Source organism: Sebastes fasciatus, chromosome 20, assembly GCF_043250625.1.
Source record: "Sebastes fasciatus isolate fSebFas1 chromosome 20, fSebFas1.pri, whole genome shotgun sequence".
Taxonomy (NCBI): domain Eukaryota; kingdom Metazoa; phylum Chordata; class Actinopteri; order Perciformes; family Sebastidae; genus Sebastes; species Sebastes fasciatus.
The window spans coordinates 20,140,955-20,156,770 of record NC_133814.1 but is presented as its reverse complement, the minus strand read 5'-3'; the positions used below and the strand labels follow the sequence as shown (position 1 = coordinate 20,156,770).

Here is a 15,816-nt window from a genome sequence, read left to right as displayed (position 1 = left end):
CGCACTTTTTATTCAGAGGGAAGCCCTTCAGCCACGTTTATTAAATTAGTCTTGGCTGTTACAGAGTACTGTGTGCACAAATGTTGCATAAGTCAATTACAGTATGTTTTTGTAAGCGTTGTGCACACACATCTGTGCACAGCTGTTTATGCTTGCATGTACGTGTGTGTGTACTTTTTGCATTTTGATTGGATGTTTAATTCTCTGCCTCTCCTTCGCTCTCTCTTAATCTTCTTCTTCTTTCTCTCTCAGTTTATTTGCCTGTTCTAAATCGCTGTGCATTAGACGGCCACCGGACCATTTACATTTATATTACTTGCTCTCCGCTGATGAAGGACAAGCCAGAAATGCTGGCACCTTGGCTTCAGTGCGTTCTCGCAGACGAAGAGTAAAGAGAGAGATTACGCCCGCTATTTACCATCTTTAAATCCCACACAAACATACTGGAGAGGGAGACTTCCAATGCTGCTCACTGAGCCTCTCCTTCCTCCTCGCCGTGTAATGGGCATTAATCTGGCCCTAGAGAGGAAATGAGAGAAAGCAAGAGGAAGGAAAGGAGTGATTGAAGGAGATTTAAGGGGAAGGGAATTAATAGGGGGTCGAGAATCGGCAGCGATAGCGGAGATGAGAAAGAGATCCAGCAGGGAGAGTGGCAGGGATGTGAAAAGAAAGAAAGGAAGAAATGAAGAAATGAAGCAGCGATTTCCTCGAGTGTGATCACAGATGTCGGTGTCAGACCGGATCTAAGTGTGTTTACATTCCGCACACAAACTCACGCCACATCTGCATATCACCTTCACTCCCTGCACTTGCCCCCTCTTTCAACAACACATCCCCACGACCTTTTCACTCGTTTGCTTACATAACCACTCCATCACTTTGCACTATCGAATGTCTTCCTCTTTTGTAACAGGAGCTTGTGACTCTGCAGAAAAGTAGGACTGCTGAAACAGATGCTGGACAAAACAGACACATGTGAACGCTGAAATGCGGCGGCCGGGATTAATCACAGGAGATGTGTTTGTTCCACTTGAACTGAGGAAGATTTAGTGGAAGTAGTCCTGGTGAGTGTGTGTGTGTGTGTGTGTGTGTGTGTGTGTGTGTGTGTGTGTGTGTGTGTGCATCTGCTTAAAAGAAACACAGCAAGAGACAAAAGGAGACAGGTGTGTCACCATGTCTGAAATGAATTCTTAAGTGGAGCTGTGTGCTCTGAGGTGCAGCACCTTCTCAGGAGCTGTCGAGTGAAAATCTCATATTGATTTAAAGTCATCTTTCAGGGGGTTGCAATAAAGAATGGAAGATTTTTCAGCTTTATTATTGATTTTAACTGCACTTTAGTCATTTTACTTCTACTCCACTACATTGCGGATGGAAATGTTGTACTTTTTACTCTACTACAGTTATTTGATGCTAATACTTTTGTACAATTAATACATTTTGAATGCTTGTAACAGAGTACTCCTACGCTGTGGTATTGGTACTTAACACAAGCTCTTGAAATAGGATGAACTCTGCAGAGTGGGTACTTATGTACTGCTTGAAGTCACCTAACGATGCTTTAAAACACTCCAAACCAATCATTATTACCTTCATTATTTTACTAAAAAACCTATTAAATTATTATTTGATTGTAATGTATTTGTGGTGTATAGAGTTGGGCTCCAGACAAAATGGATTTTCTCTCACTGTAGGGATTTATCTAACATTTGCTGAAACAGACACAGTTTTATTGCTTTAAATGTCACTTACGTCCGTTTTTATAACAGAAGACACAAAGGCTTAAACACAAAATCGATCTTGTTTTAATGTTAAAAGATTTCCTTGTCTTTTCCATGGAGGATCATTTTATCGAGTATTATAATTAAAAGGGGAAATGGAAAATAAACTATTATCATAATTTAGAACTCAAGATAATCAGCCCATATTTAAATGGTAAAAAGAAAAAGGAAAGTGAAATGTCAATTTGAAAATGAAATAGAAAACAGAACTTAAATGTAAATGCCCAAATCAAACTCGTCAATACAAAAGATTAAGATGCCGTATCAGATTTGTTTGGCCACTTGGGGGAAGCGGAAACAAGTTAACACAACATTGACATATTATCACCTTTTAAATTCATATGTCAAACTTGTTAGCAAACAGTTCACAGTTTCTTGTTATAACAACACACCAATTTATTATGTCATAACATCAAAAGTTGTTTTTTATGATATGTTCTCGAAATAACAAAAACGTTTTGTGATATTACAAAATAGAGTGATATGTTGTTTTTACAAGAAATGTTTATTGAAAAAAATATGACAAGAAAATATGACATAATAATATCTTGTAAAAAATAGAAATGTTTCTCGTAATGACAAGAAACTGAGCAAATATGTTTTTTGTCATGGTTGCAGCAATACGCTTACCTTTCACGGCAGCTGGATTCTCGCAATGTCATAAGATCATGTGAGAATCGCGGGCTCACGTCACACGAAAATCTATCTTGTCAGGCTCCAAGTAATGCGTTTGGGTCAGGCAAGTTAGACTACAGACCAATCAGCGTCTTGTGAGGAGCTACTGTAGCTACGGGCGTGGCTTAGGTGTGTGAGAGGACACGGAGAGGCGACTGTTTGTTCTAAACAACAATGGCGGCTCTTGAAGAGGTTCGCATAGCTGCAATAGCATCAGTTATATCAGAACCGGAGAGTATTTCTTCGTTGAAAGAAGAGCAAAGAACAGCACTGAAGGCTTTTCTTGATGGGAAAAGATGTTTTCGCTCTTCTCCTGACTGGCTTCGGCAAGAGTTTGATTGACAGATGGTTCATCCAATCACCTGCCAAGTATTTTTTGAAAGTGCCTGCTCTTTTCCAAACAGTTTCCAACGACGGTTTCTCCGATGGTTCTGTGTAACAAAACATCTGGCGGGTGAGGTTAGCAACGCGCTGCCGTGCAATGTAATTGAATGCATTTTCCATTCAGCTTTTCAGGCTGTATGTAAATGAGGAGGCGTGGCTGTAACAGTGTTTCAGTTTCCTTTTTGTTTTTAATTTAATTTAATTTAATTATGGGCTGACTATCACATTTTCTCCACAGTGAAATCAGCATTGTTTTTGTAACGACATTGCTGTCCTATCATCACTTGACACCACAAATTAACCCTTTCCTTCCCGGTTTCCTGTTGCCAGGGCTCCGTGGTTCCAAACCACCCATTTCCAACGGTAGACGTCCCAGACCACGCTCACTACACCATCGGTGTCGTCATCCTGATCGTGGGCATCACAGGCATGCTGGGAAACTTCCTGGTCATGTATGCTTTCTGCAGGTACTCTTTTTTTATACTGAGCTTCCTTCAATAAACATGTTCAGCACCACTTTTTTTGTTTTGTATCTGTGATAATAACACGTGATTATTCATAGTTCAATATTAATGACAATATTTCAGCAGCTGCGTGTGTGTTTGTGTGTGTAGGAGTCGGAGCTTGCGGACACCATCCAACATTTTCATCATTAACCTGGCAGTCACAGACTTCCTCATGTGTCTTACCCAGACACCCATCTTCTTCATCACCAGCATGCACAAGCGATGGATCTTTGGAAAGAAAGGTAACAGATGCATTTCAACTTTATTATGTTTTATTTTACATTTGTATTTAAAAAAAAAATCTAATGCAAAAACAACCCGGACTAATGATGTTATATACTCTCTTTTACATGTGCACACACACACATACACCCACATCATTAACATTTATGGATGCTACACTCTAAATTCCACAGGGATCTGTATTGTTCCTTACCCTTTTGAGTATGACCTACAATTCAATTAATGTTCTGCACACACATACCTCACATCCTCTATCACCCTTTTGTGCAGCATTCAGCATCGAAATTCCATCGATCACAAAGAGCAAGCAAGAATGCCTGTTGGTAGTGTGTACGGTGTACCATAGTGTGCATTATACATCAGCATGTAACCTAGTGGGAACAGAGATAAAGAAGTGGCAAAAGAGGCTGCGCACTCCACTGATCAAACACTGATAGTCGGAGCGCCGTGTTTTCCTTCAGGAGCTGTCCCGACCTTGATGAAGACAGCCCATCGCTGTTAGATCTGGAGCTCTCAAAGGTGGTTACCGCAAGGCGCCTCTCTTTTCTTTTTTTTCTTTTTTTTTTTTAATCCCCGCCAACCGCCAACCGCTTGGAAAACATTTTCTTTCTGCCTATCCTTTTCAAAAGACATACAGAGAGAGATGTAGGTCATAAGACAAGTCAAGGATGAGTGGGGTGGATGGAAATCACAAAGCAAAAGCCAACTGTGCCTTGCCTTATATATCCATCCTTCTTTTACGATAATTCCTCTCCATGCACTCTTTAATGATGAGGCTTTCCCGTAGCAGTGTGGCTCTATAGGGATGATAACGTTGGTGGGTAAATTGGATAATCTGACAGTTCGACCGACACAACCTCGACAATTATGGGAAAGAAATGTCTTACAAGACATTCATTGTTCCCAAAGGACGAATGATTTTTATGATCCTCTGATTTGGGTTTTTTTCTGAAGTGCCACCAACTGGATTTTGCTGTTTAATTGTCATTTTTTCCAACATTTATAGTCCCAATAAAATGGCAGTTAGAGCACCCTTAGCTTCTGTTATGTGACATGTTTCAGAGTGAAGTAGAATATGCAAGAAGGGTATAATTTTGAGTGGGATTTGATCAAATCGTTAAGCTTTCATAACTCAAAAGTGATTTAATGGGCAAGAAAAGCGCAATAATTAGGTGCAGGCAGTGGTGTAATACCACCCACTTTAAAGTCGTAGAGAGATCCAATGACTGAATTTCAATCTGTTTTAAGAAGCTAACAAATTAGCCTTCAAAATATCACTACTTTGTTTTTTATTTCATGGCGTGTAATGAGCCGTTACTATAGACTTTTTGTTGTTGCCATTTAAAATAAAAAAACATTAATAAGTTCCCAATAGGGCTGTTAATCGATGAAGATATTTAATCGCAAATTAATTGCACATTTTTATCTGTTCAAAATGTACCTTAAAGGGAGATTTGTCAAGTATTTAATATTCTTATCAACATGGGAGTGGGCAAATCTGCTTGCTTTATGCAATTATATGTATATATTTATTGCTGGGAATCAATTAACAACATAGAATAATGACAAATATTGTCCAGAAACCCTCACAGGTACTGCATTTAGCATAAAAACATGGCAAACTGCAGCCCAACAGGCAACAACAACTGTCAGTGTGTCAGTGTGCTGACTTGACTATGACTTGCCCCAAACTGCATGTGATTATCATAAAGTGGGCATGTCTGTAAAGGGGGGACTCGTGGGTACCCATAGAACCCATTTACATTCACATATCTTGAGGTCAGAGGTCAAGGGACCCCTTTGAATATGGTCACGTCAGGTTTTCATCGCCAAAATTTAGCATAAGTTTGGAGCGTTATTTGGCCTCCTTAGCCACAAGCTAGTATGACATGATTGGTACAGATGGATTCATTAGGTTTTTCTAGTTTCATATGATACCAGTGTCTATTTTAATTGATTGACAGCCCTAATACATACTCATAAATGGAGTAAAATTGACCATGTATAGAAATGGCAAAGTTCTGGATTTGACTTTTGGTGTTCTGGCAGTAAACGTATTTGTATTACAAATCTTAATGATATTTCTGTGAAAGTTAGTCTTTGTGTTTACAAGAGCAGCTTGGGTGATTCTTACAGTACAATAGAACAGTCAGTCTGTGGGGTCAGTCAATCAATCTGAACAGCTTTTGAAATGAAGGCATTGTCAAGTCAAGTCAGCAGAGGGAATCCAAAACCACTAACACAATCAATCGATTGCAGAGACATGGGGTTTGGGTGTGAAAGTATGAGCAGAGGATAAAAGGTTACGTTTTTGAATTGATTAATATTGATGTCAGACCAGCGGGAAATAAATTAAACTGGACAGGACTGAAAGCATGGTTGATTAGGTTTGAATAAAGGCTTGAAAATGCCAAAAAAATCATCTTTAAAGATGACATAGTTAAAAGAACGACGAAAATGTGGAAAACATGATAGAAATGTTTCATTTGTGTTTGATTTGCGGCACATTGCAGTCTCCCCATCGCTCCACACAGATCTGATGCTTTCGCCTCTTTAGTGGCATTGAAGTCTGTTGCCATTGCACTTTGTCACATTTAGTTTTAACTGATACACCAACATATTTCTGTGCTTTTTCATGTGCAAATTGAAAAATAAAACAGGTTAGAAATGCACGTATTGATTAGTGCTTCCTAAAATAAATGGCTCCTAACAACTCATTGCAGGACCTTATTAAATTACCTTTTCATTTCTGAGATGTTTTACTTTGTTGTATTGACTTGACCCCAATGCCGTGAACTTTGCTGCTCGACAAAACGCCCCAGGACTCTATAATATTGCTCCTCTCTGGAGAACCTCTGCTGTTCGTTTGGAGCCAATCTGGACTGCATTAGCTTCAGTAACTTAACAAGGGGGTGTCAAACACACGCGGTCAGGACGACGGCCGTACAGGCGCTGCGATACATATTCAACTGCCTCAGTGGTATTTGTTTGAGTTTCTTCACACAGGCGACACACTTCAGATTCTGTCTCATGCTTGGATGTGATGACTCGGCGCCGTGATTATACGATGCGGGACAGGTCAGCGGTAATCACACACTCTGGGCCTGAAGGGACAGCAGCTGATAAAGTGATGATTGAGTGTTTGTATTTTGTCAGCGTGTGTTTGCATAGGCTTGCACATACATCTGCAAGTGTGAATGAATGTGTGTATCAGATTTCTTCATACATTATGGATACATTTAGCATAATGATAGACTCTATAGCAGCACATTACATGATGGAGACATGTTAGGAGTCTTGTCAACACTGTGCTGCATGTAACCACTTAACATTACAATCTACTTAAAGGAATAACGAAGCATGTGTGTAACATAATATTATTAGATTGTTAGATAATATGATATTAGCAAAGATTACAAAAAAATCTGATATGGCAGTGAGATGGAAAAACAGCATAGAAATTACCCATATGTGTCCAACAGTTTAGAGTTTAGAAACCCAATCAGCTGCAGTATTTCCAGCTGTTGTTCAAGAGCTGCAGGATCTACTGCCAGAAAATGGATCCATCCTGATAGCTACCATCAGCGGCGAATAGGGCTGCACAATTAATCGAATATTAATCATGATCACGATTTTGGATTCACACAAGTAAATGAACATGATCGACTGCGATGTTTGAAATGCGTGGTTCGTTTGGCTTAGTTTTTGGTTCGTTTTGGCCAATAGACGGTATATAAGAAGTGGACGTAGTCACCGTGATGTCACCCATTGGTTTGTGGACTGACGTTTTGAAGCCTGGAGTCCGGCATTTTGGTCGTCACCATCTTGGGATTTTGCCATTGCCGTCTTGGTTTTTGACCGTTGGCGTCTTGGTTTTTGGCCTTCGCCGTTTTGGTTTTTGTCCGTCACCATCTTGGTTTTTGGCCGTCGCCATGTTGGTTGTTGGCTGTCGCCATGTTCGTTTTTGGCTGTCACCATTGTTTTTGGCAGTTGGCGTCTTGGTTTTTAGTCATCGGCGTCTTGGTTTTTAGCCGTCGCCGTCTTGGTTTTTGGCCGTCGCCGTCTTGGTTTTTGGCCGTCACCTTCTTGGTTTTTGGCCGTCGCCATGTTGGTTTTTGTTCGTCGCCGTCTCAGTTTTTGGCCATCGGCTTCTTGGTTTTTGGCCGTCACCATCTTGGTTTTTGGCCGTCGCCATGTTGGTTTTTGGCAACCAGAAGTGACACGAGAGGGTGGAGCTAAGTGCAACCAAACACTGAATAAGACATTGTTAGGCAACCAAAAGGTTATAATTAACATTGATGAACTGAAAACATGCTGTGAAAGGGCTACTATTTCTTTCACCTCTCCTCCTCCAGGTTGTGAGCTGTATGCCTTCTGCGGAGCGCTGTTTGGTATCTGCAGTATGATGACACTGATGGTGATTGCGGTGGACCGGTACGTGGTGATCACCAGGCCTTTGGCCTCCCTGGGCGCGATGTCTCGCAGGAAAGCCCTGAGCATCCTGGCTGCTGCCTGGCTCTACTCCGCAGGATGGAGCCTGCCCCCCTTCTTTGGCTGGAGTGAGTACAACTGCACTCAGAGGCCTCGAAGCCGAGTCGTTGTTGATCAGCGTGATTCCTCTGAGGGATTTAGTTCTTTTAGCTCTGTCTTAGTACTTCTCTCTCACGATTTTTATATATGTCAGCGTGCCAAATTCCTGCTGAATGTTGTAATACTACATCAAATAGATCTGACTTTGCCTTCTGTCAGCGTGCCAAATGCATTTTAACGAACAATGTGTAACATTTCGAGGGATTTATTAGCAAAAATTAAATATAATATTCATCACTATGTTTTCAATAGTGTATAATCACCTTAAAATAACAATCATTGTGTTTTCGTTAGCTTAGAATGAGCCCTTCATATCTACATAGGAAGCGGGTCCTCTTCACAGAGTCGGACAGAGGTCAAGGGATCCCTTTGAAAATGGTGATGACAGTTTTTCCTCGCCAAAATTTAGCGCAAGTTTGGAGAATTATTTAGCCTCCTTTGTGACAAGCATGGTTGGAACCAATGGATTCCTTAGGTTTTTCTAGTTTCATATGATGATCTTCACTCTAGCTTTAAAACTGAGCCTGCTACAACCTCCGAAAGATCGAATATCGGCCCGACAGCCGCTTTTAATTAAAAAAGTGGCGTTAAAACGAATTTTGTTAACACGTTATTGTCGCGTTAACTTTGACAGGCCTATATATAATATAACATATTATATAACAAGAGAAGGATAACTGAAATATATATATATAATATATATATATATATATATATATATCTACGGTCAGGCCACCAAACTGTGGATGTATTCTTTGCGTGCGTTTTGTTACAATTATTTTCAAAATCTGTGGATTATTATGATTTTCTTGTGAATAGTATTAGGCGTTTAAAACTTTAAGCAACTATGATAAAAAGTTATTTTTATAAAACTGTCCCTTTATCCTGACAGTAGTGCATGAGACAGATAATCTGTGAAAAAAAATCATTGGACCACAAGGTGAGAAGGTTGAAGTATATTCATTCAAACAGAAACGAAATGTCTTTTTGACCTTATAGAAGATCTGTCACCCTGCATCGACTCTGTTGCAGTGGCTGTATTCCACCAAAAATTCTCTTGGGATTTTGGAGCCCCAGCCGCCACAACAACTTAACACAACATGTAATAAATGTGACTTATGGCTTCCTTCCGTGTCTGGAGAAAAAGGAAGGAAAAGTCTGCTGCTATATGATATTAAGAACTTGTTATGTGTGCATGTGTATGGGTAGTTGTGCTCTAACGCGAAAGTGGAGATACAGTCGTGTCTATTTATGTGTGTGTATATTTATTTTTGTGGACTTTGTGTGAAATGAAGGATGCATTCCCCTATAGAAGAAGCCTGTGGTGTGAATACCAAACACTAGTTTCCGCTGCAGGAACAACCAGAGATAGCTCCAACTGCTTTCTCTGATGGATTTTTCACATGGGACACTCAGGTCCCAAGGTCATATATTACAGCCTGAGCTTGACACATGGCGTTACATATAAAAGAATATACAATATATATATATATATATGGAGCCAATCCCAGCTGACATTGGGCGAAGGCGTGGTACACCCTGGACAGGTCGCCAGACTATCACAGGGCTGACACATAGAGACAGACAATTATTCACGCTCACATTCACATAAATATAAATATATATATATATGTATATATATATATATATATATATATATATATATATATATATATACTGTATATATATATATGACCTCTGTATTTGGCAAAATATGGGGAATTTATACTTGACAAATTACAGACTTGGCAGATTCACAGGATTAAGATCATAGACTACCTCCGCAATTATTACAAATGTCTAGAGGTCCACGGGTAATACTAGTCCTGTGGGAAATGGGCTTGACTCTTGGAAAGAAACCGAATAAGGAAATGTCCTAAAATGTTGAAATATCCCCTTAAATAGTTTAGCTTCTTTGTCAAATTTTGGTGGAACCTCAGCTGAGCGGTATCGAGATCCAAATCAGATTAAGTAGAACGGAGATTAGAATGACGCAGGATTAGAACGATAGAAATAGCAATCCACCGACATGATAAAGCTTGACAACTGCACTGTCAAAATAGGTGCAATGAGAAGTAGTTCAAAGTCTTTGAGATAGGGAAGAGGCAGGAAGTTAAATAAGATAAATGAGGAATTGTCAGACTTCCTGGCATGGGAAGCAGTTACTAAAATGTGTGTGTGCTCTCCCACAGGTGCTTATGTCCCAGAGGGTATGATGACATCTTGTTCCTGGGACTACATGACGTTTACCCCGTCTGTCCGCTCTTACACCATGCTGCTCTTTACCTTTGTCTTCTTCATCCCTCTCTTTATCATCATCTTCAGCTACTGCTGCATCTTCAGAGCCATCCGACAGACAACGCGGTTGGTGCATGCACAAACACGCTGTTTTTACGTTTATTCATGCGCCTGTCTCCTTCACGCTTGCGACACACACTCCCACGTGCATCGATTAGATAAAGACACGGGTGCTGCGTATGTGTTGCCACCGATGTCTTGTTGTTTAACGCTGTGTCAGGGTTTCTCTATCGATTCCCGCTGATGTCTCGCTCGACCTGAACGCTAATACTGCCTGTGTAGGCAACGCTAATTGTGTGTGTGCACGCAAGTACAATACATGTCTAAGTCAATTAGCTTAGCTGTCAAAATCAATTAAAGGTGTTACAAATTGTATTGAAACTCAAAGCAAAAATTAAAAAAAAGGTTTCATGGTGAGTGTGTCTGTGTTTGACAGAGCGATCTCAAAGATCAACTGTGAGGGAACCAGAGACTCTGCAAGGAGGTTCAATAAGATGAAGAGTGAGTGGAAGATGGCCAAGATTGCACTCATCGTCATCCTGCTATTTGTCATCTCCTGGGCTCCTTACTCCTGTGCAGCCCTCACTGCATTCGCTGGGTAGGCGTGTATGTATGTGTGTGTGTGTGTGTGTGTGTGTGTCTGTGTGTGTGTCTGTGTGTGTGCTTTGTCAACGACCGCTTAGGAGACATTTTTCACAGTCCAGTGATGTCAAAACATCTCAGTAAGAACTGAAAACCGGCGATGCACTAAGGTTGGGGGGGATGTGGTTCGCAATAATAAAGCAGTACCGATAGTTTAGTGTTAAATATGTTATTAAAGCTGCTTTAGTAACATATCAGATCTTAGTTAAAGCAGCTGTAATCCACATTTTCATAATAATGTATCAAATGACAATGTGAAAACAATTTGACAATGTGAAAGGGGTCACTCGCAGTGATGAACCTGCAGAGATTTATCCCCCGAATCTAAAGCTTTATAGTGAGTTTCCGCTCATTATTTTGCTGTTCGGCTGCAAATTTACTGTTTTGGTTCACACTCACTCATAGCGTCGTTTTCGTCTGCAGCAGGCCGCTGTTTACAGGGAAAAAACTAACATAGTAGCCAGAAACTCGGTACCACTTCATTTTACAGGTCCGCAAATGTCATGGTAATTAGGTGATGATTAGCAAGTAACCTATTTGAATCTTTTTAAATTACTGACAAATTACCCCAATATTTACCTCAAAATGTATCGAAAATAATTTTATTATAAACATTATTAAATAATTATATTCCGCTATTTCCCAATAGCTGGTAATTTATTTAAAGGTCACATATTATACTCCATTTAAACTAGTTATTATAGGTCTCAGACACCTCCAAACCATGTCTCTGAAGTTTTTTTTTCAAAAAAACAATCAGATCATGCATTCCAGCATGTCTCTATAACCTCTGTTTCAGCCCATTTCCAAAAGTGCTGATTTCTGTGTCTGTAGCCTCTGTCTCCTCCCACTCTGCTCTGATTGGTCAGCGTTTTCTGTCAATCAAACGTCCTCAACAACAGCGTCACCCTCCCCCTCCCTCCCGGAGAAGCTCTCTCTCTCTCTCTCTCTAGAGAGAGAGAGAGAGAGAGAGAGAGAGACGAGTGGAGAGATAGCAGCTAGAATAAAGTTTATAAACCAGAAACTTCACCCAGTGCACGTTACCGGAGGAATCTGATCAGAAATCGGCGACACATGATGAACATCTGCGGTCCAGATTCCAGGTTTTCCTGACGGTTTCTCTCAGGTAAATAATGCTGTTTATAGCTCTGTTAGTTAGCTCAGTGTTTACCTCATGCATCAACTCTGTAAACCGTAAACATACACTCTGTTTTACGTCTGTCTTTACAGATCCATCTGTGAGAAATGACCGACAGAATCATCCCAGAGGAGAGCAGACAGCTGAGAGCAGATAGCTGAGAGCAGATGGCTCTGTTTACATGGAGATACAAAGCTAACTCGGTAGCATGTAGCTAACCCGTTAGCATGTAGCTACATGCTACCGCTATGACACGGTGTGTAAACACAGCGACCATCAGGGTGGAAAATAGAAGATGTGAAACAGTAGTCAGTTCATTATTTCTGCTAAAAGATAAATGTATGGAAGATCAGAGTAATGGTATATTATTTACAGTAGTAGCTGTCTCTGTGTTACCATGACTACAGACCACCGGAGCTTAGCTTACCATAGTTTACCAGAGCTGAAGACTTTCTCCTGTACCATGTTAACATAACTAACTAACAGGTGAGATGATTACAAATGCTGTGAATAATTAATATTGTCATCTGTCTACTCAAATAAAGTTTGACTGTGAAACAGAAATGTGTTGTGTTGCTTACAAGTCACTATTTACTACCTGTAATCTGCTACATGCATGACATCAAATATATATAATATATAAATATCATCTGTTTAAACAGTGTAATTACATAAAGCCTTTGTGAATGAACATGTTATATTTAGATGATGGGAGTACATGAAGACTGTTCTGCTGGTTCTTGCAGACTAACTGTAGGAGCTACTTTGCTCAAGTTAGGTTGAGGAGGAGAGACAGTGACGCGCTGTGGGCCGGGGTCAGCTACTGAAGGTTCTCTCTGGTTCGACCAGGAAACCCTCACGTGACTTGCATTTCTCTAATGACGTCAGAATACAAGGAAAAAAGCGAATTTTTTTTCTGCACCCATTTCCGGACAAACGAAGGAGGAGAAAAAGAGAGAGGATAGTCTTTTATGATACTATGGTGGCCTGTAGACACACTGGGGACAGATATTGATGTTTAAAAGACATGGAAAAGTGCATTTTGCATAATAGGTGACCTTTAATACATTTCAAGGAAAAGAATTCAAAGTTAATTGATATGCTTTATTTCCATGTCTGCTGATAAATAGATGATAATTAGCAAATAACTTTAACCAATTTCTTAAAAAACTCCCTGAATCATTACATCAGCTACTAGTTTACATTTGTAAGTCACACAATGGTGAGATTTGTGCCTGATCAGAAGTGTCTTGTAGTAGTTTTAGTTTTCCACCTCCGATGAAGAGCAGCTGCTTCTCAAGCCTAAAGGTCCCTATTTTAACCATTATATGCTATTTTAGCATATCATTATTATATATAATGTATATAAATAAAGTCATTTTTAATACATTTTGAGGTAAATATTTGGGTAATTTGGCAGTAATTCCAAAGAAATTTCAAATAGGTTGCTTGATAATTATCAACTAATTAACATGAAATTTGCAGACCTGTAAAATGAAGTGTTACCCACGACTCCAACATTTTGCCAACAGGTTGGCCATATCAACTTCATAAAACTCTTTATAATCACTTGAAACAGAGTGCTAGTTTCAGTACTTCAGACTAATGGGCTTTCATTGATGGCGTCAGAGCCAGTTTGATGTGATAGAATGAGCAGAAAGGAAGGATTGTTTAGAAATGTGTGATGACTTTATTCAGGGCTCAACGATAAAGATTGGCCGTTTGCCCAGGGCAAGTAAAATGCCACGACTAAATCTAGCAACTAAAAAGAATTTAAACACGTTGTTTTTTTCCGGAGCTGATGATTAATGTAGTGAGCCATCTCGCTTCCTTCTCATCTCTTTTGAAATTTGCACATGTACAGTACCGATCGGGCACTCATGAGAAAATGATGGCAGGTAAAGACAAAGTTTATGAGCTGAAGCGCAAGCGAGCATTTCAATTATCCTGGAGTCTAGTTAGGTGGTGTTACAGGATGTGGGCGAAACTCCAGATTAATTTTCTTAGATAAAGATTAAACATGACAATCAACTTTGATCTTTGTTGTTATTTGATAACCGCTTATAAATAAAACTATTTATATAGGGGCAAGTAAAAATTGACTTTGGGCAAGTAGATTTCTGACTCACTTGCAAGCAATAAAAAAACATTAACATTGAACCCTGATGTTCCTACTACTGCAACATAAAGTCAGTAAAAATACAGTTTTTCAAGTCCCTATTTTATTGGCTCTTTAAACAGTAACATGAATGTGGGTGTGACTGTGTGTCCCTACATTAATCCTGCACTGGGGAACACACCCGACACTGCCCTCGTCACATGAATGTGTCTCATTTCCTCCTCCCATTTGTCTTCCTTTTGCCAACGTCTCTCAGGTACGCTGACATGTTGACTCCGTATATGAACTCCGTTCCTGCTGTGATCGCCAAAGCATCTGCGATCCACAACCCCATCATATACGCCATAACACATCCCAAATACAGGTAGGTCTGCCGGAATGCTGTGGAAGTAGCATTAGGATGAATTTACTATTTACCCCTTAAATTCAAGTTTACTTTATTTGTGTGACCAGAATTAAGTTGTCAAAACAGGTCGACTGAGATTTACAATGTAAGTATAATAACATTTGTACACTATACAACCACAATATTATGAAGACAAATCAAGAAAAACAAAAGAAGTTACAAAGAAATCTTTGAAAAATATAAAACATCAACTGTGATGGTAATAGTGAGAACCACAGAAGAAAACATGTTGCCGATTTTGAAATATCTCAGTAAAGTTTCATGTGTTTTCCCCGAGGCTGTGACATTCTGCTGCTTAGTTCTTTTCACAAGTTAATCCTGAATTTTATTTTGGTCTGAGAGAGTGTGTTAAATTCTTGGTATTGCTCGTTCTCTATTTGTTGTTGGCAGAGCTGAGTTTTCTCTGTTGAATTTGTTGATGTGCATTTTAGTCATTTAAGTTCCACCTGCCTCTGATGAAAAGATGTAGCTGGTTGGTGTACTTTTCTTTTTCTTTGGCTCTAGTTTGAGGTATGTGTACTGTTCAGATGGATTTATTCTTGACACTATTAATGATAGTCTAGGTTTTGATTTATAGTTTAGTGTTGGTTTCGCACCAACGCAACACTAGATGGATGTCTTGTACGTGATCAGGCTGTATCATGTCTGATCACGTACAACAACGTTAGCTATATTCCCCATAGCAGTGCTTGAAGTGGAAAAGAGTGTGCCGGTACGCCAAAGAGTAAAATGTAGTGCCGGTCCATCCATCCATCCATCCATTTTCTTCTGCTTATCCGGGGCCGGGTCGCGGGGGCAGCAGATTTAGCAGGGAACTCCAGACGTCCCTCTCTCCAGCAACGTTTTCCAGCTCTTCCTGGGGGACCCCGAGGTTAGACGAGATATATAATCTCTCCAGCGTGTTCTGGGTCTGCCCCGGGGCCTCTTTCCAGTTGGACGTGCCCAGAAAACCTCTAAAGGGAGTCGTCCAGGAGGCATCCTGATCAGATGCCCGAACCACCTCAGCTGGCCCCTTTCGACGCAAAGGATTAGCGGCT

General features: G+C 40.1%; 1 protein-coding gene across 3 annotated transcripts in view; it reads left to right on the top strand.

The window, feature by feature from the left end:
• The window catches only part of LOC141758361 (melanopsin-A-like), a 39,790-nt gene that overhangs the window by 14,691 nt on the left and 9,283 nt on the right, over positions 1-15,816 (top strand). For all 3 annotated transcript variants that reach the window (XM_074619695.1, XM_074619694.1, XM_074619693.1), the window contains exons 2-7: positions 3,168-3,304; positions 3,452-3,585; positions 7,942-8,145; positions 10,369-10,540; positions 10,911-11,072; positions 14,630-14,737. In XM_074619695.1, coding sequence (XP_074475796.1) covers positions 3,267-3,304; positions 3,452-3,585; positions 7,942-8,145; positions 10,369-10,540; positions 10,911-11,072; positions 14,630-14,737 — 818 coding nt within the window. In that variant the 5' untranslated portion in view covers positions 3,168-3,266. The remainder of the gene's footprint in view (positions 1-3,167; positions 3,305-3,451; positions 3,586-7,941; positions 8,146-10,368; positions 10,541-10,910; positions 11,073-14,629; positions 14,738-15,816) is intronic.